The 21,541-nt window shown below is 37.8% G+C and overlaps 1 protein-coding gene across 2 annotated transcripts; it reads left to right on the top strand.

The window, feature by feature from the left end:
* The first annotated feature begins 2,695 nt into the window (after positions 1-2,695).
* Positions 2,696-15,998, top strand: LOC122979357 (glutathione S-transferase theta-4-like). 2 transcript variants are annotated; one of them, XM_044346731.1, is made up of 5 exons: positions 2,696-2,913; positions 8,728-8,815; positions 11,535-11,685; positions 12,587-12,763; positions 12,896-13,730. In XM_044346731.1, exons 1-5 carry the CDS (start codon positions 2,808-2,810, stop codon positions 12,899-12,901), a joined length of 528 nt encoding a protein of 175 aa, XP_044202666.1. In that variant the 5' UTR covers positions 2,696-2,807; the 3' UTR covers positions 12,902-13,730. The 2 variants fall into 2 exon arrangements, with proteins under 2 accessions (XP_044202666.1, XP_044202664.1); XM_044346729.1 differs by lacking the exon at positions 12,896-13,730 and adding an exon at positions 15,344-15,998 and having other exon boundaries at positions 2,698-2,913.
* Positions 15,999-21,541: the final 5,543 nt, after the last annotated feature.

Here is a 21,541-nt window from a genome sequence, read left to right as displayed (position 1 = left end):
ATTATGCTTGATAAATAAACTTGATGGTTCACTGTGTGTGTGTGGGGCAAGCATTAAGCTGTGAGTGCCAGTATACCCTTGGTGCCGACATGGATTTTCTTGCCCTGACCTGCTGCTATTCTGGCTAAAAATCATAGCTAAAAATACCGAAAATGAATGCTTCTGGTTCACCTTTTGATAATAAAGATAAAAAAATTAAAATTAAAAATTTAAAAGTGCCCTAATTTTGCATTTTGTAGTAGGCCTAATGGAAACTGTATTTTTCATGTTTGACTCACTATAAGAAAATCCATAATGAGGAGACAACACAAAATTCTATTTTCAGGAAAAAATTAAAGGAAAACGGCTCTATTTCTGTTTTGAAAATGTTGGTTTTTTTAATTATCCTAAAATGCTATTTTTGTCTATATGCTAAAATTCTACTGAAATGCTCCCAAAATAAACAAACAATGTCATGAAATTCAATTTGCATCTTGGATTTACATGCAGTTGGTTTCCACTGAAAGATGACAACAAGTCTAGTGGTCTGATGTCTGCATCATCTTTTACACTGATCATTTCATACTTGTCATTCTGCTCCACCACATATGAATACAGGTGATCATCAAAGTGTTTCACAGTTAAAATTTTAAGAAAAATGACTACCTCTTTCTTTTCACAATTGGGAAGCAGGTGTACTCCACCCGTGTCTCCAAGGAAATGCTCTCCTCTTACGTTTACAGTCACAGTTTAAAGCAAGTACCCAATCAGTTCTACGTCTGACCAGCACACAGAGTGAACCACATGAATTGTACTGCAAGTGCCAATATCATACCCAAGTGATTTCAAATTTTCAATGAACAGATAACTTTTTTCCAAAGATCCAACCATGACTGGAAAGGCATTTGGGATAGTTATTTTTTGTCAGTGGACCATTAAATTTCCAACTGAACATACTTTGAATTTGATTCTTATAAACTAAAGTCATAGAAATATTTATGAAATTACACACAACATGAACATGCCTTTTTGGGCTTACACAGAAATTTCACACACCATAACTTAAAAGTGGGCCAAACTCTATCATCATGTGCCAATAGTGAGTCATAAAATAATGCTTTATGAGCAGCCAGTCTGGATAAAGACTCTTGAACAAATTATGGTGATCTATAACAAACTGCTTTAAAAAGACAGAAAGTCCACTGTTGTATGTTCTATGAGAGAGAGTGGCTGCAGAGATGGGCTCCTGAATATGTCTATACAATACATCTCAAACTTGGACCTAAAAAGGGGGACATTTTGCAAAATAACCTTCAAAACAATCTTCAGAAAAGAAGAGGTAACAACATTAATCAGCAAGAACAGAAGAGGAAATATGCAATTGCTTCATATTGATTCAGTGCTTCAAAAAGCTTTCTTTTCCCCATCACTACTGTGGATCCTGCATTAACAAGTATTTTGTTTGTTACTACAACATAGGAATGGGTGATACCAAAATTTTATCAATAATGAAACTTTCTTAAATGGGTATGTGATTTCTTAAAATAATAGTTTTAGGAGAAAAAAAGATCATCGATAACAAAATCATTACAAAAGCAAATATGAGTACAGTTAAATAAAAATGTTTGTGCTCATGAGTGTAGAAAAATAGATATTATTATTAAATACAAATAGTCCAGTATTTTACAGAAAAACTGATTAAATAATAATGGAATAAATAAATTATTATATTTGAATAAATTAAATTAAGATATTAACAACATAAAATGTGCACATTTGCACTTTCTTAAAGATTTCTTAATCCTCTTAAACAGGCAACTTCAACTCTACATATTCAACTATTTAGGCTTCCTGAGAGCAATGTTCAGAAAAAAATCACCCTATTAATTTTTTTGCATTCTGACATTTCTTCAGGAATGAAATTGGACTTGGAACTAGCGATTGAGATCATAAACTCATTAGGAAAGTGTTTAATGGGATCATAAATCAAGTGAGAAGCAGGGTCATTTTCTCATAGACTCCAATACAATCAGACTTCTTTTTGCAGCCAGTGGAGTTGCCCCCTGCTGGCCATTAGAAAGAATACAGGTTTAAGGCACTTCCGCATTGGCTTCACTTTTCAAACTGGGAACTATCCGCTTGGAAAATATTAACTATAAATAGCCTACGTGTGGTCTAGTGTTTATATAGTGCGGGAGGGGTGATGCATCATCGAGCCACCATTTCAGGCCAAATAATTCTGAACACAGAAATAGTGAAAAACAGTTTAATGCTCTAACTGCACAATTCAGTACTACATAGTTCACAGTCTTTTCACATGTTTTCAGCAATTATTTTCTTACATGTATAGTGTGTTTAAAAAGAAATCTCTTTGCCTTTAATAGTATCATATCAGATTATTGCACAGTGCCGGAAGCAGCAGAGAGTACAGAGATGAAGCAAGAGCATTCACTCCTTACCTACTTTCACTGAAATCCCTCTGTAACAGTTCTTCAATTTATCTCGACTGAATGCTCAAATTACTTTAATAGCAGCTATACATCTACGAACTGTTACTATTTGGTACAGTGAAGAATATCCATGTATCCAGTATCACGTTTCAACTTTATAGAAATCCAGATGAAAAATCCCCTATGAGAAAATACAGACCAGCTGAGGTTCCTTGGACAGACGGGGCTTGTTTCCCACAGTTGACCTATCGTGAACCGGACATGAACTATCTTAAAATAAAGTGTCTTTGGCGTCTCGAGCAAAACAAGCAAACAGCTTACTTTTTAAAAAGCGCCATCAAGAAGTCACTGAGTAGAAAGCCGTGTTGCAGAGCAAGAATGGAGCTGTACTTGGATCTTTTCTCTCAGCCCTGCCGCTCAGTTTATATGTTCGCCAAGAAGAACAACATTCCGTTTGAGTTTAAACAGCTATCTCTGCTGGACGGTGAGTTCACGTTCACACACAGCGACACACTTAGAATCCGTTTCCAATTCACAGACAGTAGTTTGCAGCCATGACACTGTAAATTCAGAGCTGGATAAAACATGTAGAATTTGATGTTGACTTCCATCTGCTATTCATATTCACGTAACATGTATAATAGATTAAAGACGGGCTATGTAAAGTCCAGCTGAAAGCGGAAAGTTCGGGGTAACATGAGCCACTTTTTACATTTGATGATTTTACTATAAAATGAAAGTGTATTTGTTTCAAATAATAGTTACTATATATACCTCAGGTTGTTGTGTACCCATGGAAATTAAAACAAGTTATCTAATTATTATGGTCTTAGAACAATGCCATCAAAAAAAGTTAGTCCTATGGCACAACTATGGCTAAATAGTGTTACCATTAAATACTGATATAAAAATTACACAAAATCAAACAAATTTGAGATAATTTTGAACTTTATTAATGCCATCAATTTAACAAAGGCAAAAACTCATACTTTTCAGTGAAATTATATGTTTGTGCCCTGTTGTTCAACATGTTACCTAAACACTTTCAGTCAAGATTAAACTGTGATCTTTGAGTGTTACTACTAGCTACAGAAAGAATGTGTGTGTAAATGTGCTTTTGTTTAAACAGATAGGTGACAAATTAAAGGAAAACCTGGTCCAGGATGCTTGACCCCCACAGTGAGGGGATCTGAGGGCTGTTATGCTGTGGGGGGCATTTTGCTGGCATGGTTTGGGTCCACTTGTCCCCTTAGAGGGAAGGGTCACTGCTTATCAATACAAAGTAGTTGTGAGTGATCACCTTTATCCTATGATGAAATATTTCTATCCTGATGGGAGTTGTTTCTCCCAGAATGACTGTTGTGAAAATTCAAGATGAATCCACAGAGAGCAAGTTGTCTAATTGCAATATCCAGAATACATATTTGCAAGTCCAGATCTCCCAGTTTGTTAGGCTGAAGAGATATTGAATGAAGTTCAGTGTTGGTATTTGCATATACAGCCACATGCATCACAATCATCCCATATTCATCACCCTAACAGTTATTTTTAATTAATTCACCGTATCTCTAGGGAGTTTCTTTCGGTCTCTGCTGAGAATTAAGAGTTGAAGGCCAAATCCTTATCTGCCTTTCCTCCCTGGACATTCCCTCTAAAGTTACAGTGACCGAGTCCCACGCCTCACCTTTGGACCTTGGAACATTTTCATATGGGAAGCGGAGATTATAAAGTCTTACGATGAGCTTTTGACTATAAGGCAGTGTGACATAATCTTAAGACAATAACATAAGTATATGTTTCCATTTCAATGACAATGCCCCAGTTCACAGGGCACGAGGGGTCACTGAATGGTTTGATGAGTATGAAAATTATGTGAATCATATGCTATGACTTTCACAGTCACCAGATCTCAACCTATGTGAACACCGATGGGAGATTTTGAGCTGACGTGTTAGACAGCGCTCTCCACCACCATCTTCAAAACACCAAATGAGGGAATATCTTTTGGATGAATGGTGTTCATCCCTCCAGAAGAGTTGAGAGACAAGAATCAATGCCAAGGAGCATGGAAGCTGTTCTGGTGGCCCAAGGACAGGTTCACAATTTCTCAAGTCTTTCTTAAAATAACAGTCAGGTGTCCATATGAACAGTAAAAGAGGTTTTCCTCACTGTAATCATTCCTCGTGGTCATAATGGCTATTAAGAGATCCCTTTCAAATGTGCTTTCAATGTAAGTGATGGAGTCCACAGTGTGTCCACACAGCCATTTTGTGCAAAATACATTTAAAAGTTGATGTGAAGCTTATATTAGGCTTCAGCAGTCTGAGTTAGTCATATCAAGATGATATCTGCCACATTTACAGTATTTTTAGCATTGAATTCCCTCTTTGTGTTTCCTCGGACAGTGTTTCCCTGTTGAGCTGTGGTGGAACTTTGGCAGTAAAAAGACTAATGTTGAAAGATATTTACTTGATTTGACTCATTTGGACGCTGAAGCTTCATATTAGCTTCAGATAAACTTTTAGATACATTTTTGCACAGGAGGACTGTGGATTTTGTCCCCCATCACTTACATTGTAAGTGCATTATGAAGGGATCTTCTAATGGTCAATATGAACAGGAGGAATGATTACAGCAAGAAAAACATGTTTCACTGTTCATTTGGGCTCCTGACTGTTGTTTGAAGACTTGACTTGAAAAATTTTGAACCTGTCCTTTTAATACTTCCTCAGTCAAAAGAAACATTCAACAAAAGAAAGTTTTGTCTTTAGTTGAACTGCTCACATCTCATGCCCACAGTTACCTTTGATGATGGGTCATAATGAAAGCTCACTTAAATTTAAGGGCAGGAACTGCTGCCTTAACTTTAACTTAATATTTAAGAAAAACATGTTTTTCTACAAAAGTCTTTTTTTTGCAACAAAAGAACATTATGCAAAAGCAGCTGTAGAAGAACCCTGCCTAAATGAAAAGAAAATCTAAATTTGGCAACATTTTAGTTTAGGATAAATAAACAAGTTTATGAAGTCAACTTTTGCTACTTTACAGTTTTGATACTTGTTACAAACGTATTTCAGCTGTTTCCCAGAAAGGTGTTAAGGTTGGATATGCAGCCCTATCACACAGGAGTTTCTCTTGTATTGAAGCTATATGAAGAACAGCATGTAGGGTCTAATGAGCAATAATATGAGCTATTCACCTTATATAGCCCTTCCCATTTTTTCTCCTCCAGTTCGAACATATGATTTCTGTTTTAAACACTGGCAGAAAGAGGAAGTGTAAACAGTGATAAACAACAAAGATAATTTGCAATATATGGTGACAAAATTTGTTTACATCTATAAGCAGTTAGTTTGCAGTAAATTAGCTGACATGGATAACATGGTTAACACATGGGAGCATACTTTTTTCTATGTTGCAATGGTCTGATGGTGTCAATATTGGGTATTAATGAGAAAGAAATTCACTGGTATATATTGTATTGTGTGTATATATACAGATTCCCACCAGACCTAGACAAAGCTTTACAGAACTCTCCCTTTCACATGATATCCATATGACTTTGTCCTGCTGATACCCGCGAGACCCTGCTGTCTAACATATAACCATACATGGTACACAATGCAAGGTACAGATTTTTCTATCAAGCTGTCACTTTCTTAATGATAGTAGCCTAATCAGTTGCACAGGTTTGGGGTACATTGCTCCAGCCATACAGAAATAGGCTAATAGGAAATGTCACAGAAAGTAGCTTTAAGTATAATCATATCACTAGGATCCAAAGTTTATTATTAGGATATTCAGATGTCCACCTTTTTTAAACTGAAAGTGTTAGAATTGCTGTATATTGATTCAACCACTCCATTGCTGCTTGAAATACATATCTTTATATAGTTGTCTCTGTCTCAGGACCAGAATGCTGTGTCTCAGGGAGTGCACCCCTGGAGAGTTGAAAGGAATTAACAAGTAATTTAACTATTTCATCTGCATTCATGTGTGAATGCTGACATCATCAGTTTAAAGAAAAATCAACACATACCAGTGTCCTAGTTTTGATGTTGGTAGTGGCAAAATAACTATGGAAAAGGTGAAAAAATGGCACCCTAGAGAAAGATGTAATACCCATATCAATATTCAAGCCTATTGCTTTTGACCACCACCTTAAGGTTGGTATGAGCATTACATCTTTCTCTATGGTGCTGTTTTTGAGTGTGCAGTATTTTCTCCTTTTTCTTTAGTTATTTTACCACTACTAGCACCAAACTAGGACACTGGTGTGTATTGATTTTCCTTTCAATTGATAACTTGAGCATTCACACATGAATGAAGATCACATTAATAGGGCTGTAGTCTGCTGGTCGACTGGTCGATTAGTTGGTCTATATGCTCTCATCCGACTAAATTCTGATTGGTCGAATAATCTCTGTGTTATTTTCATAAGGAGAAAAGTGCTATATCAATAGCTTTCTAGGAGTAATCCATTATTTCCTGCGGTGGGAGGGACAGACTAACAAATTACCTGTGAAAACGGGTGTATTCAAAACACCCCGTTGTTTTCACAACTTTGAACTTGCCCAACCTAATGGAGACTGCTCGGTCTAACTGTACTCAACGTTTACTGAACTTTAGCTGAATCTGTGTTCCTCCCCGATGACACAGCGAGAACCCCTGCCAGCCCCCCCAAAATATTTTTTAATATTTAATAGCGTTTGAGAGTCTCTGTGCAGCGCTGTTCCGGTACGTGAGTCAACCTCTGTCTGGCGTATCTCCGTTAAGGAGTATGTTTGCGTAGCGAGTGGGAAAGAGCGAGGGGCAGAGAAGTGACGGTGGATGCCAGCGGGGCAGAGGAAAAGGTTAGTAGTAAGTTGTCAATCTGGCAGTAGATGTACAGTACAGACTACAGTGTGTCGGTTAATAAATGCTAAAAAGTCACGTCTGTTGTTTCCCCAAATGCTGGAAAAGTAAAGGGAGTTAGCTCCAAAGTTAGCAACAATGGGTTAGCATAACCTGAAGACACAAAACAGAGAAATACAGAACTGAGAAATGTGTGGCTGCCGAGTTTACTGTGCACTCTGTCCCGTTAATTGTCTGATTTTTATCAGTTTATATTTATAAGGTGTTCAGCCACTGAATAAAAGGCAGTGAGCGACAAGCCAGTATGGAGCAGAGCTTCGGTCCCAAGCAGAGTCTTGTGGAGAGGTTTGGTACACTGTGTTCCCTGGTCAGCAGTGGTAAGCAAAGGCATCGGGGGGAGACTTGAGCTGTAGCTATGGTCGCCAAGTGTGTAGTCCTCCCACTGGGTCCCAAAGTCTCTCTGGGAGTTTGGCACATTTGGTTGATCCATGGCCTCATGCTCCATGCTGGGTATTGCACTGTTACCTAGTGAAATAGTAAATTGCATTTCTTTAACAATATGTAGCCTGTAAACAAATATAATAATTTCCCCACTGTAGACTACTGTAAATGAGACATTTTCATTAACTATCAAATTATCCACAATAATGGCAAATGATCTGATCTGTACTTTGCTAGCTTACGTGGTCATTATTAGCCTATATTTAGCCATACAGACAGCCATAGATATGCAATGTGTCTCAGAAGTACGTATACATTAGAAGGTATATGTTAATTTCTGGTGTTAAACATTTCATAAGTATAATCTGTAGTATTAGGTAGTGAATGTTTAAACTGAATGAGGAATTAATTTGGTAACAAACTTTACATGATACAGCCTTTGTTTTTTGACATTATTGTTGTTATTGTTACAAATTGTACACATACTTTTTAACAAACCAGTACAAATGCGAAGCTGATAATTGATAATTTTACGTACCTGACTGCCTGACGTGGTTTCTTCAACAGAGCTTCATAGCCAAGCCACTTCTCCAGTGAGGGATGCTCTTTTGTTGGCTTTTTATCCATAAAGTAGAAGGAACACACAAAAGGGTTTGGTTGGGTTTTTCAGGTTCACACCATTCAACCAGAGTCTTAGAGCTTCATCTTCCTTCTGAGGTGGGTGCAGGTCATATGGGCCCCACTGGTATTACACTGAGACTGAAGTTGAGGTCAATGTTCAAAACATTCCTGTTGTAAAGATTCCCGTTGTTTCTTCCAATTAGTATGGCACCCTCTTACTGGCACCTTCTTATAATACTTGTCATTTTTCAATCAATAACGTTATTGTTGTTGTCAGCTAGCTATAATTGATAACTAGCTAACACAATCGGAAGTGCTCCACTGACACCTGGATTACCATGGTAAATAGTAAAATTTTATTGTTTGTGTGTGTTGGTTTCAGGTGAGCAGTATGGGGAAGAGTTTGGAAAGATCAGCTTGATAAGAAAAGTCCCTGCTCTTCGAGATGGAGACTTCTGCCTGGCTGAAAGGTGATTATTGAAATACAAATGCTCTTCCACATAAATCATGAGGGCACTTTTCACATGGAGCAGGTCTAGACCATAAAACCCCCCCTTTAACGGGAAGAAACCTCAAGCAGAACCCGGCTCTAGGTGGGCGGCCATTTGCTTTGACCGGTTGGGTTGAGAGAGAGAGAAGAGGGTGGGGACGTGGGGACACAGAAGCAGAGCAGCAACAACAACAACAATAGATACATGACTAGAAGCAACAAATAGCAACAACAGCAGGAACAGCTGGTGAAGGACAGAGGAAGGACGTCAACATGTCAGCATGGTTTATGGGGTTTCCTGCGGATGAGAAAGCACAAAGAACTCTGGGGAAGAAGTCAAGTTAGTAACATGCATTAATGGTAAAAGAATACATACGGATGGAGAAGAGGAGAGAGGAGCTCAGTGCACCATTGGAAGTCCTCTGGCAGTCTAGGCCTATAGCAGCATAACTAAGGGCTGGTTCAAGGTGAGCTTGGTCGGCCCTAACTACAAGCTTTATCAAAATGGAAAGTTTTAAGCCTACTCTTACGGACCGAATCTTGAAGATGGTTTCACAAGAGAGGAGCCTGATAGCTGAAGGCTCTGCCTCCCATTCTACTTTTGGCAACTGTAGGAACCACTAGTAAACCTGCATTCTGGGAGCTAGTGCTCTAGTGGGGTAATAGGGTACTATGAGCTCTTTAAGATATAATGGTGCCTGACCGTTAAGGGCTTTGTATGTGAGGAGAAGGATTTTAAATTCAATTCTGGATTTTACTGGAAGCCAATGCAGCGAAGCTAAGATGGGGGAAATGATCTCTTTTTCTAGTTTTAGTCGGTACATGTGCAGCTGCATTCTGGCCCAGCTGGAGAGTCTTTAGAGACTTGTTAGGGCAGCCTGATAATAATGAGTTGCAATAATCAAGCCTAGCAGTAACAAATGCGTGGACTATATTTTCTGCATCTTGTTGAGGCAGGATGTGCCTGATTTTTGCAATATTACGTAAGTGAAAACAGGCAGTCCTTGAAATTTGTTTTATGTGGGACTTAAAGGACATACCCTGATCAAAAAGAACTCCCTGATTCCTTACAGTGGTGCTAGAGTCCAGGGTAGTGCCATCGAGATTAGCTAAATCATTAGATAAGGTGTTCTAAGGTGTTTAGGGCCAAGCATAATAACTTCAGTTTTGTCTGAGTTTAGTAGCAGAAAATTGCAGGTCATGCAGGTCTTTATGTGCTTAAGGCATGCTTGGAGTCTATTTAACTGATTGGTTTCATCTGGCTTCATTGATAAATATATTTGGATATCATCTGCATAGCAATGAAACTTTATAGAGTGTTTCCGAATAATATTACCTAAAGGAAGCATATACAAGGTGAATAGTATTGGTCCAAGAACAAAATCTTGTGGAACTCTGTGTCTAACTTTTGCTTTCATGGAGGATTCATCATTAACATGAACAAACTGAAATTGATCTGATAAATAGGACTTAATACAGCTTAATGCAGGTCCTTTAATGCCAATTAAATGTTCTAGTCTCTGTAATAGGATTTGATGATCAATTGTGTCAAATGCAACAGATCTAACAAGAGAAGTACAGAAGATCTAACAAGACAAGTACAGAGACAAGTCATTTGTCTGATGTAGTCAGGAGGTCATTTGTGATCTTCACCAGTTTGTCTCTATGCTATGATGCACTCTAAACCCTGACTGAAAATCTTCGAATAAACTATCGTTATCTAGAAAGTCACACAACTGATTGGCGACTGCTCTCTCAAGGGTCTTAGAGAGAAAGGGAAGGTTAGATATGGGTCTATAGTTGGCTAAGATGCCTGAATCGAGAGTAGGCTTCTTAAGAAGAGGTTTAATTACAGCTACTAAAGGACTGTGGTGCATAGCCTGTTTCTAAAGACAGATTGATCATATTTAGTAAGGAAGTGCTAATTAAGGGTAAGACATCCTTAAGCAGCCTAGTTGGAATGGGGTCTAAGAGACAGGTTGAAGGTTTGGATGAAGAAATAGTTGAAGTTAGTTCAGGAAAGTCAATTGGAGAATTGGAGAAACAGTCCAAATGTATGTCAGGTTTTACGGCTGCTTCTAGAGTTCTTGAGTTTGTGGATACATCGGTGCCTGTTGAGGGCAGAGACTGTTGAATTTTGTCTCTAATTGTTAGAATTTTATCATTAAAAAGCTCATGAAGTCACTACCATGGATTAATAGAGTTATGACTCTTTGTCAGCTTGGCCAAAGTGCTGAAAAGAAACCTAGAGCTATTTTTATTCTCCTCAATTAATGATGAGCAATAGGTGGCTCTGTCCTTCCTATATGTTTTAAGACTATCTTAAATGTTAAAAGAGATTCTTCTAGTTTGGTGGAACATCAAATCCTTTCAAATTTTTGTGATATTTGCTTTAATTTGCGGGTTTATGAGTTAAACCATGGAGCTAACCTCTTGTTTTATCATTTTCCTTTTCAAGGGGGCGATGGAGTCAAGTGTTATTTGCAATGAGCCTGCAGCACTATCAACAAGATTATCAATTTGGGAGGGACTAAAATTAGCATAGGAGTCCTCTGAAGTATTGAGACATGGCACTGAATTCAGCAATGATGGAATTGCTTCCTTAAATTTAGCTACAGCACTGTCAGATAGGCATCTAGTGAAGACATTTTTGTCTAATGGTGTGTTTGTGATGTGATGTGTGATGTTTGTCTCTGCAGCATTGCCATCCTGCTGTATCTGGCAGAGAAGTTTAAGACTCCAGACTTCTGGTACCCAGACGACCTCCAGCAGCGTGCTCGCATCAATGAGTACCTGTCATGGCAGCATATGGCCATCCGTATGCATGGATCCAAGATATTCTGGCTTCGGGTATGTTCACTAACGCCTGTAATCATCTCCTGCATGATAACGTTTTGACTTTTCTCCAAACTAAAGGACTAAGGGGTGAAGTGAGCAAAAAGGAAAATACCAGTCCAGTGTTGTAAGTTAGAGACAGTGATCCAGGCTTCCTGCTTCTTTCTATTGTTCCTGCTGGTGTGTGCAGTTGGAAAGGTCAGGGCTTGTTTTGCACCTTTTACTGCTACTGAGCCCAATACAGTGAGAGAGATAACACATCAGTGTTAACATCAAGCTTGAAACTGGTTTTGAAGAAGTTGCATCCTGTTTCATTTTCATTTCATATCAGTGCTGCATCCATTGCACTCTGATTTCTGTAGATCAACCAAACATAAAGGAAGGAGATTATTCCCGCAGATGCACATCAACATAAGAGATTTACATGAAACATAGAGAACCCTGGTTATTCACATAAAATATAGCCTAACATTACTCAGGATTCTGACCATCTGTTTATATACAGAGTCACATCACTTAGACAGAACACAAAGAGTCAATACAGTCCATTCTTTGCATTACAAGTGTTAGTCAAACTGTCAAACTCATTTTACATAATTTAAACAAGTGGTTTGCCACCTTTTTGGCTTGTTGCCTGTTAAAATTCAATCATGAATGTATATTAAAGGTTTTCCACGCTGTAATAATTTCTCCTGCAATACTGGCTATTAAAAGATCCCCTTCAAATGTGCTTTCAATGTAAACTACTTTGTCTTGTTCGGCAATAGGTAGAGGGGAGGAAGAGGGAGAGGAAACTTCTTTTGAGTTGGAAAACAACAACTGCAATACAGTCAACATCATGTTGACTGTGTTGATCATGTGTAATTTCATCTGCTCTCCCCGAGGATGAAACATTGTTTTTATGTTTGGGCTGTAGCTTTTGATTCCCAAGGTTCTGGGTGTGGATGTCCCCCAGGACAAGCTGGATGCAGCATTGGAGGATCTGAACAGCTCTCTGAAACTCATCGAAGAGAAGTTCATCCAGGATAGGCCCTTCATTGCAGGAGAGCATGTCTCATTGGCCGACCTGGTTGCCATTGTGGAGGTTATGCAGGTGAGTGTAGTAAAATGGTCCACATTGATAAACCAGTGTGCGTGCATGTTAGCCCAGTGCAAGAGATATCATGAAAATGTCATCATGTTTCAGACTGAATGTGTTTTTCCTACTTTCTATTTGTTTCACTAGATTTAAAACTAGTTTGGGACAGGTTGTCTTGTTGTGTCTGAGTTTCTATACTAGTGGCAATCTGAGATTCTGTACTGACACCAAAAGAATATGGCTTCCAATATTGTACTTTGAGGAATATAAACATCATTTTCATAAACAAAAGGAGCTAACTTTCTCAAAGGGGCAATAGAAAGATACGAGCAGCCGTAAAATAAAATTTGTTTTACTGTCAACGTTTGAAACTAAAGCTGCATTCATTGCTGTTTGGCCACTTGGAGGCAGTAGAAGAACGCTGATGAGAGCAGTGAGACTGGTTGTTTATATCAAAATAATGGTTAGTGTAGCTTTAAAGATATACTATTCAGGATTTTCCTAAAAAACAGTGTGAGCATGGCATTAGTTCAGGCAAGCCACAAAGTCAAGCTCAACTCACAAACTCAACTACATCAGCTAGCATCTGATCTCAAGCCAGCCTACGTTAGCTGATGGCTCAGCTGATACCTTCTATGCATTCAATTTGCAAATCTCATACAGGTTGCCTTATTCATAGCTGCATCAGCCTGCCTACCCTTGCTGCTTCATCCACATGTCGCTTGCAACCCATTTCCACCCCAGTTCCTCCTTACTTGCTATTTCTCACTTAAACAATGTCATTCTGTTGTCATTGTTGCCTGCTGTTCTGTACTTGGGGTCTTTGCTGGTGCGCTGGTGCCTTGGGCTTTCTATATAAGCACATGGAAGGGTAGGGAGGTCCCAGAACAGAGCCATACTGCAAAATATAACTACTGCAAATGGCAATAAAAATTTTCTTTTTGACTAAAGTGGTCTAGACTGAAATGCTGTAGTTCTTGTGTAAAAAAAATGAATATCTGACTGATAAATTTTGACTGGGTCTTTTGAAGTAATCCTGCCAGCAAGCAGGTTAGGTTCACAGAGTAAGTTGCCGTGGCAACTGACCCAGAGTTTAAGTTTTAGTGTAGAGTGTAGAGTGTAAATTTTCTGGAACAGAAAACCTACAGTTTCCCTCATCTCAGGGTGAACAAGCTTTGAGAGTTTTCACCAAACCTGCTTTCTGGAGTACACTCCAGAAATGTTGTTGTGTTTTGTACCTCAGGGTCACTGTATGTTTGAGTGTGGTTAAAGTTACATTACAAAAAAAGAATAATAAAGTACCTTGCTAACACTGTTATATAGTTCTCAGGGCCCTGTTCTTCAAAGGAGGCGTAACTAATCTAGGCTAAAATAATCCTGTTAATTCTCATCCAGGTAATTTGGTTCTTTGAATGCAGTTTGAGGATTGATATGTTAATCCTGGATGAAGTCATCATAAATAACAAAGACGAAATGAGTAGAGAGTTGAAACCATGATCAGCATTCATATGATTGGCTGAGTGCTGGTCGTGTGATTGCTGTTACATGAGGTAGATGTGTTGGAAATCCCCCCCAGCATGCACTGGGGCAATAGCTTCATGGATCTAAGTCTTATTTTATGTGTTCCTGCATTGTTATACATTGTATCCCACATTGTGTCCATACTTTGATCACTGTTAAACAATCAGATATTACCAGTGAATGTGGTCAGACTGCCAGTGATGACAAATATAAGTCTGCTGTGAAAGAGAAAACTTATTAATAACTTTCTTAACAGTCAGCATCAATTGCATAAACATGTTTCAGTAAAGTGAGTACTGCAGTTAATCACTGAATAAGTTTCAGTGCTTCAAATATCAAATTAAATGTCATATGTTCTGGCTCCACTGGTCCTCTAACAGACATACATACATCATATTTTGAATGATGTCTTTCTGCTCAGAGTATACTTAACTGAATTTCAATTGGCTCTTTTTAGTGTACAAACTGTCATTTAGTTGTACATTTTATCATGTATAAGTATAGCTAAATCTTCATTCTAAAAATTAACACCAAAAGATCATAATGATTTGTCAATAACCTGCATGTTCTCATCAAAAATCCTAATTATATCAACATAATTTCATTATAAATCTAAGAAAGTGAGATATTTGTATCAAAAAATGAGTTCATGTTTTGAGTTCACCCTAAAACATCTTGGTCATGATCCAGTTTACTATCAATAAGCTGCACTCTAGCAGGTTTGGATTTAAGAACTTCAACATCATCAACATTCTAATCTGTATAACCTGATTATCCATCTATGGAGAACAGAGCCCAGTTCTTAAAGTCCACATGGACATGACAACATTTCAATCACTGTGGGTTTTCTTCAGGTCTAAAGTTACATTATCGACACTTTCATGGCCTTGTGTAATGAACAGATACCAGTGGCTGCTTGGAAGGTACAAAAACAGACTCAGAAATCAAAAACACTACAGTATTGTATTCTAGTGTTCATAGGAGAAAATATGGACAGTCACAGTGGATGGGCGAAGAGGTCTACATATACAGGCTTTCTCTGTGTGTGTTTGTGTGTGTGTGTGTCACTGACAGCCTGTGGGCTCCGGCCTGGACGTGTTTGAAGGGAGGCCCAGGCTAAGCGCATGGCGGGACAGAGTCCAGGAAGCCATTGGAAAGGAGCTGTTTGACGATGCCCACCAGGCCATCCTGGGCGCTCAGGAGAATGTGAAACAGATGAGCACCAGCAAGATTCACCTTTTCAAACCCAAGATCCAGAAGTTATTCATGTGAAGAGGAGAACTGCTTCTGTCCTTGTCATGTCTGACAATACAGATAACTCAAAAAGCATGATGTTTCTCTGTTACTGGATAGTATACGGTATGCATTCCAAGCTTCTATTATGAACCCCCACTGTTTTAATGTAAAGAATAAGCACTAGGACATTGCACACTAATGACAGCATGTGATGTGTGGCACTGAGCCATTGAGGCAGTCAGACACAGTTCTGTTGTGTAACGCAGAGGAATGTGGAATGTGAAATGTGAGATAAGTGCTCCTCTGGGAGCTGCAGCATTTCTATGTCAACAAACAGTCCTGGAGAAATGTCCTTAATGCTACACTAAGGCCACAGTATATGAAGTTCCATGTGATGAGACATTGTAACACTCTCACAAGCCTTAATAAATAGCTTAATAAACTCTGATTATTCAGTTGAGAACAACAGAAGTTGTTCACACTGTGAAAATGATCTGTTTTATTGTTTGGTTCTTCCAGTGGTGATGTATGTGATGTAGAATCGTTGGCAGTTTTCAGTACTTGTTCAAACTGAATTCAGACAGCAGCACCCATGAAAATTGCAGCCAACAGTATAATTAGCAGATGAACAACATTTCTGTACAGGATCATTGGGATCAATAGTTGGACTTATTTCTTTTACTCATTTTTACAACATTGAGAAACTGTAGAATAACAACAGTAGGAAAGTTTAGCTTTTTGTAGTGGTGGAAAGTAACTAAGTACATAAACTCGGTTTAAATGCAATTTGAACATGAAATTATTATTATTATTATTACAATTAACAATGTAATTCTTTGAATGTAGAAAAGCATATGTGTTACTGTATGAGACCTATTTTCTCCCTCAATGTGTAAAGAGTTCATTAAGCAGCCAATGACTTTCCAGGAGATGAAAAACAAGACAATTGAAGATCTTGTATCATTTGCTCAGCAGCCTGCATTCAAGTGTGTTCAGGTAGGTTATGGTTAATGTAATGATTCCATGTAGGCTATTTATAAATTCAGGGTGTTTTTTTGTTTTTGTTTGTTTGTTTAGTAATTCATAACTTATCACATGAAACATGATTCAGAAATATGTTTTTTTTCTCTTTTGCCTGTATACTGGATTAAAGAAAAGATACTTTTAGTTTTACCTGGGCTAAGAAAGATTTTCTAATTTTGCAAAATCCATTTATTTGCAGTGACCTAATGGTTAGTGAGGCATTCAATTTCAACTGCAATATTTATAGTTGGGATGTCAAATGTACTTAAAAGTTTATCAACTTGTTATTCCTACTGAGGGAGCATATAAGGAGGTCAAAAGATGAGGCTTAAATGGACATTGTTGCAGCTAAACAGCTCCATTGTCCTCTTGTTGATAGTCAATCTGGGGCAATAGGAATCTATTAATTTGATGTAACACAAAATATATTTCAATTTCCCTGCTTTCTGCTGAAAATCAATTAGAGGAATGAATTTGACCTTCTAATAAATTTTTGGGACCGTTGAAATGATTTCTATTCATATTTCAACACTTAAACATCTCATTACCAAGATATCACTGAATTTAAGAAAATATATTTCCATTTCCTTGCTTTCTGACATCCCAAAACTTCTCATTGTGGTCCACAACACCTTGCAGGACTACTGAGTGGAAGCATTTGCAATTGTAGAAGTCCACTGTGTTGTGAGGTGGTTCCAGGATGCAAATATGAGTGCCAGCCACAGCTCTGTCATGGAATCCTCTGACTATTTCTTCGACTTCTGCAGCTGAAGGTCTGTGAAGGTATTGTGGCTTTAGGGTGTCATTGATGGCAGCAACAACTTGTTGGGTGAACGCACAATCACTCGATAATACCACACCAATTAGGTGAGAGATTGGTGGCCAGCTTCCACAAGCATATTACCACACACAACCCCACTGCCTAGCGGTATCTGGTATCCCGTCGAGTCAGCCTTGAATGAAAACTGTCACAGAGATGACAGAAGGTGGTTCTTCTCATTCTGAAATTAAGCAGCCAATCTCTCTGTGTCCAGCTGTCACATACATGCTGCCACCAAGCATGACGCCCAGATGTTCCTGCAAAAAATTAGAAAAAAAAACAAAAACAAAAATAAATGCAAATACCATAATTTTCACAAACTCCTATTAAATAATTAAAAAACAAGGATTTAAATAAAACGCATGCAAGAAGGCTGTTTAAAATAAGCATTTATTTTCTTTATTTATTTAATCTACAATGAATTGATTGTTGAATAACTATTAGCCTATATGTTGACATGCTGTAGACATGCACTTGTTCTATTTCAGACATTGTAGTAATGTCATTAGTGTCACAAGATGGCAGTGGCTACACATGAAGTACCATATAAGAACTGTGAAAGTCACTGAATTTTCCATAACACGTTCCTGAAAATGTTTCACAATAAAAGTTTAATAGGACATGAATGGATTCTGTCGACTGAAACACCAGAGGGCTTTTATGTTGAAAGATGTAAAACAGGAAGTGTTTAAATTGCAAGAGTAGCCTTGCCTGTTACAATGTTGAACTGGAAGCACCTTCCCTACACTACTGCACAGAAAAATGTATCGCAATAAAGACACCATAAGAAATCGCTTGTGACAGCTCATCTGGTGAAATAGACAACCACTCACCCTATCTGTCTCTCCTGAAACAGAGAGCTGCCAAGGCTCGCAAGGTTGCTTGTAGTCTTTGCTTCCTTACCTATCGGCGACGATACAATTTTTGCATTACGAGGATGTTCATTTGGCGAATTCGAACTGGTCTTGAGTATTGTGCTTGATGGTGCTGCTGGTTGTAATTAGGGGTGCAACGGATCAGAAAACTCACGGCTGGGATCATATCACGGTTTTGAGTCACAAATCGGATCATTTCAGATCAGCCAAAAAAACAAAAAAAAACAAAAAAAAAAAAAAAAAAAAACATATAAGAGATTTAACTACAACTTATAACTATAACTTCGATTCTCAATTGTTAAATTAAAGTGCAACATGAGGCATGATATCCTCATCTAAACATGGTAGTGAATAAAACAATAGCCTGTGTCCACATCATCAAAATTTAATGATGTCGACTGTTTGTGCATACACAGTGCATAGACAGTGTAGCCACACACACACGTCGTTGGTATGGAAGTTCTTTGGCATGAGTGAAGAAGACACAAAGCTCGCAATTTGTAATACCTTTAAGTCCAAAAAAAAAAAAAAAAAAAAACTTATTTCATTCTTATAAAGAAAGAAAATAAGATTGTCAAAAATCAGAATCTGTCGGTCAGACTTTTACAACATTGGAAATCAGAATAGGCCAAGAATATAACAGTGCATCATTATTATTAATATGAAATGGTGACAGCTCTGTCATTTTTGTTTAATGTAGACCTTTTTTATTTGTATGTCAGCTCTTTGACTGTGCCAGAGTGGAGCACTGGAGCCCATCTAGAAACTTGTTGTTATTATGCTTCTTTGTGTCTCTCTCCCTCCCTCCTTCTTTCTCTTCAACCCAACCGGTCAAGGCAGATGGCCGCCCACCTAGAGCCTGGTTCTGCTTGAGGTTTCTTCCTGTTAAAGAGGAGCTTTTCATTGCCGCTGTTGCTAAGTTCTGCTCATGGGGGAATTGTTGAGTTTCTGTAAATTAGAGTTCAGTCTTGACCTGCTCTATGTGAAAAGTGCCCTGAGATAACTTTTGTTATGATTTGGCGCTGTATAAATAAAATTGAATTGAATTGAATTGAACACTGGGGATTCAAGACTCGACTCAGACTCGAGATTTAGTGACTCGACTACAACACTGGTGAAGATAAAATATTTAAGCAACTTGTTGTTGTTACTTGAGTAAAAGTGAAACTGCCTCAGTGTAAAACTGCAGTAAAAGCAGTCTTCCATTCAAGACTTTAGAATCCAGGGTGATTGTTTCAGACTGTAAATGTTGTAAAAGTTGAATGTAGTAAATTTGAGGAGCAAAAGTTGGGCAAGGCAACACTTATAAATCACAACTTTTGTTGTATTGTAAAATGTAAAATTCATTACCTGACTTGTTACATGTACATTTTCAAAAAAAATACTGTCGCAAATAAGTCCCAAAATGAAAAGAGAACCTACTTAAAGAATTTTCCCTTGAATCAAATTTTTAAACCTTGATAACAGATAATTCACTCACAAATCATTTATTATCTACATAATTATAACACTGGAGAAAGCATCTTTCCTTTTTTCTAGGCTTTTAGCAAACTTGAACACATCAAAATTAAGTAACCATTCCATTTCTTCACTGTCTGTAACCCATAATATTTCAGGGTTTTTTTTGAGTCATTTAATGTAAAATGAAATCATCATAGTATCTATAACAAAGAGGAACATGGGACTGATTTCCTTCTTCTCCTAAATCACACATCTCATAACCTGAAATAATAATGGACCAAATTTTTTCAAACTTGTATTTGACATGTGAGCTTTCAAGATCTTGTGCAGAGATAGTGATGAATGATGTTGGCTTTACTTTTTCCGTCATTATAAACACACTTGTAAATAGAGATAAGTATGCAGGGTCAGTCACTATAAAATCAAATGATGAAATGTTTACTGGAGGCCATGCACTCTTTTTTATGACTCTTCTTTCTTCCACACCTAATGATTTGTTATATCCTCCTCATTCAGTAAGAAAGGTCAGCACTCTGCTCTGCTTTTCCCAACACACCACATCCTGTAACTGGTAAACATTAATTAATTTGAATCTGAACCAGGAAACAACATATTGTACTTTGAATTCCACTATCTCTCTCTCCCATTACTGTAGTCAATATTTACAGTTTTATAATAATAATAAAAACAAGCATTACACTCATGACCGATCACAGCTTCATGAAGGTGAGAGCTTGATACTCAAAAGATAGATTTTGAATGAAGCATCAACTTAAGTCTATTGTGCTTACAGGCAAACATATCTAGGAAAAATGAAATGCAAGACTTTCCAAACCATTTGGGTGTGGAAAACCTTGAGTGTGCTCAAGGTAGAAAGCTATTGTTGCCCTATTTTCTCACTTTGGAGTTTATGAATCTGTAATTTCAGTTACTTCTCTATTTATTTGATAAAGTTAGATTGCAGCACACCTCCAAAGTCATATATATATTGTCATTATCCTTGTGTAAAGGCACTGGTCAACTACGATGTCAATATCGATGATTAACAAATATACACTTTATCTTGATGTATTCACATATTTGTTCCCTAATTGATCTACTCATTCATTTATTCATTATTACCCTTTCTTACTAATCCTACAATACCTCCTACCTTGAGTGGGAACCAATCATGCCTTTGGACTACTGCTGCTCTGGTTGTTTACTCTGGGGTTTATAAATTTATTATTTCATATTTCATTTACTCATCTGATAGAGTCAGGGTGCAGGGCATCTCTAATGTAACATATTTTTATTACGCTCATGCAAAAGCACTGATTGACAATGATGGTCAACAATGATATTTGATGAGTATGCACTTTATTTTATTTTTATAGTTCTGTTTACTTATTTAATATCTTTTTTCTTTTTTTAAGTATTACTATTGTTATTATTATTAATATAATTATTATTATTAATATAGATACTGTGCCTTCCATCTTGATTTTGTAATAGTTTGTGCTCTAGTTTTTCACTTTGGAGTTTATGCATCTGAAATTATATTTTCTTTGTAGCTATGTGCTGTATGAACTATGTTGGGTCTCTCTCCATAAAGCTGCTTAATTTTGTTTCAAGTAAGAATAAGATATATTCAATGAATTTTCTTGGTAGGGGAGGCTGGTGCTGTCTCAGGTACAGCCAATTTATGACTTTCCTATTCACACATCTCCCTCTCCTGTCAGCCCAATCGCACCCCCCCGGCCGTGGTGCCCCATTCCACCACCCCCAGAGACAAAGCGGGGAAGGAGGGAAGAAGGGTGATACAAGGGGCAGGGAAAGGGAAGAGAGAGAAAATTCCCTCGCACCTCTGACAAATGT

This window comes from Thunnus albacares, chromosome 3 (genome assembly GCF_914725855.1).
Source record: "Thunnus albacares chromosome 3, fThuAlb1.1, whole genome shotgun sequence".
In the NCBI taxonomy this organism is placed as follows: Eukaryota; Metazoa; Chordata; class Actinopteri; order Scombriformes; family Scombridae; genus Thunnus; species Thunnus albacares.
This window is presented reverse-complemented; position numbering and strand designations above follow the sequence as displayed.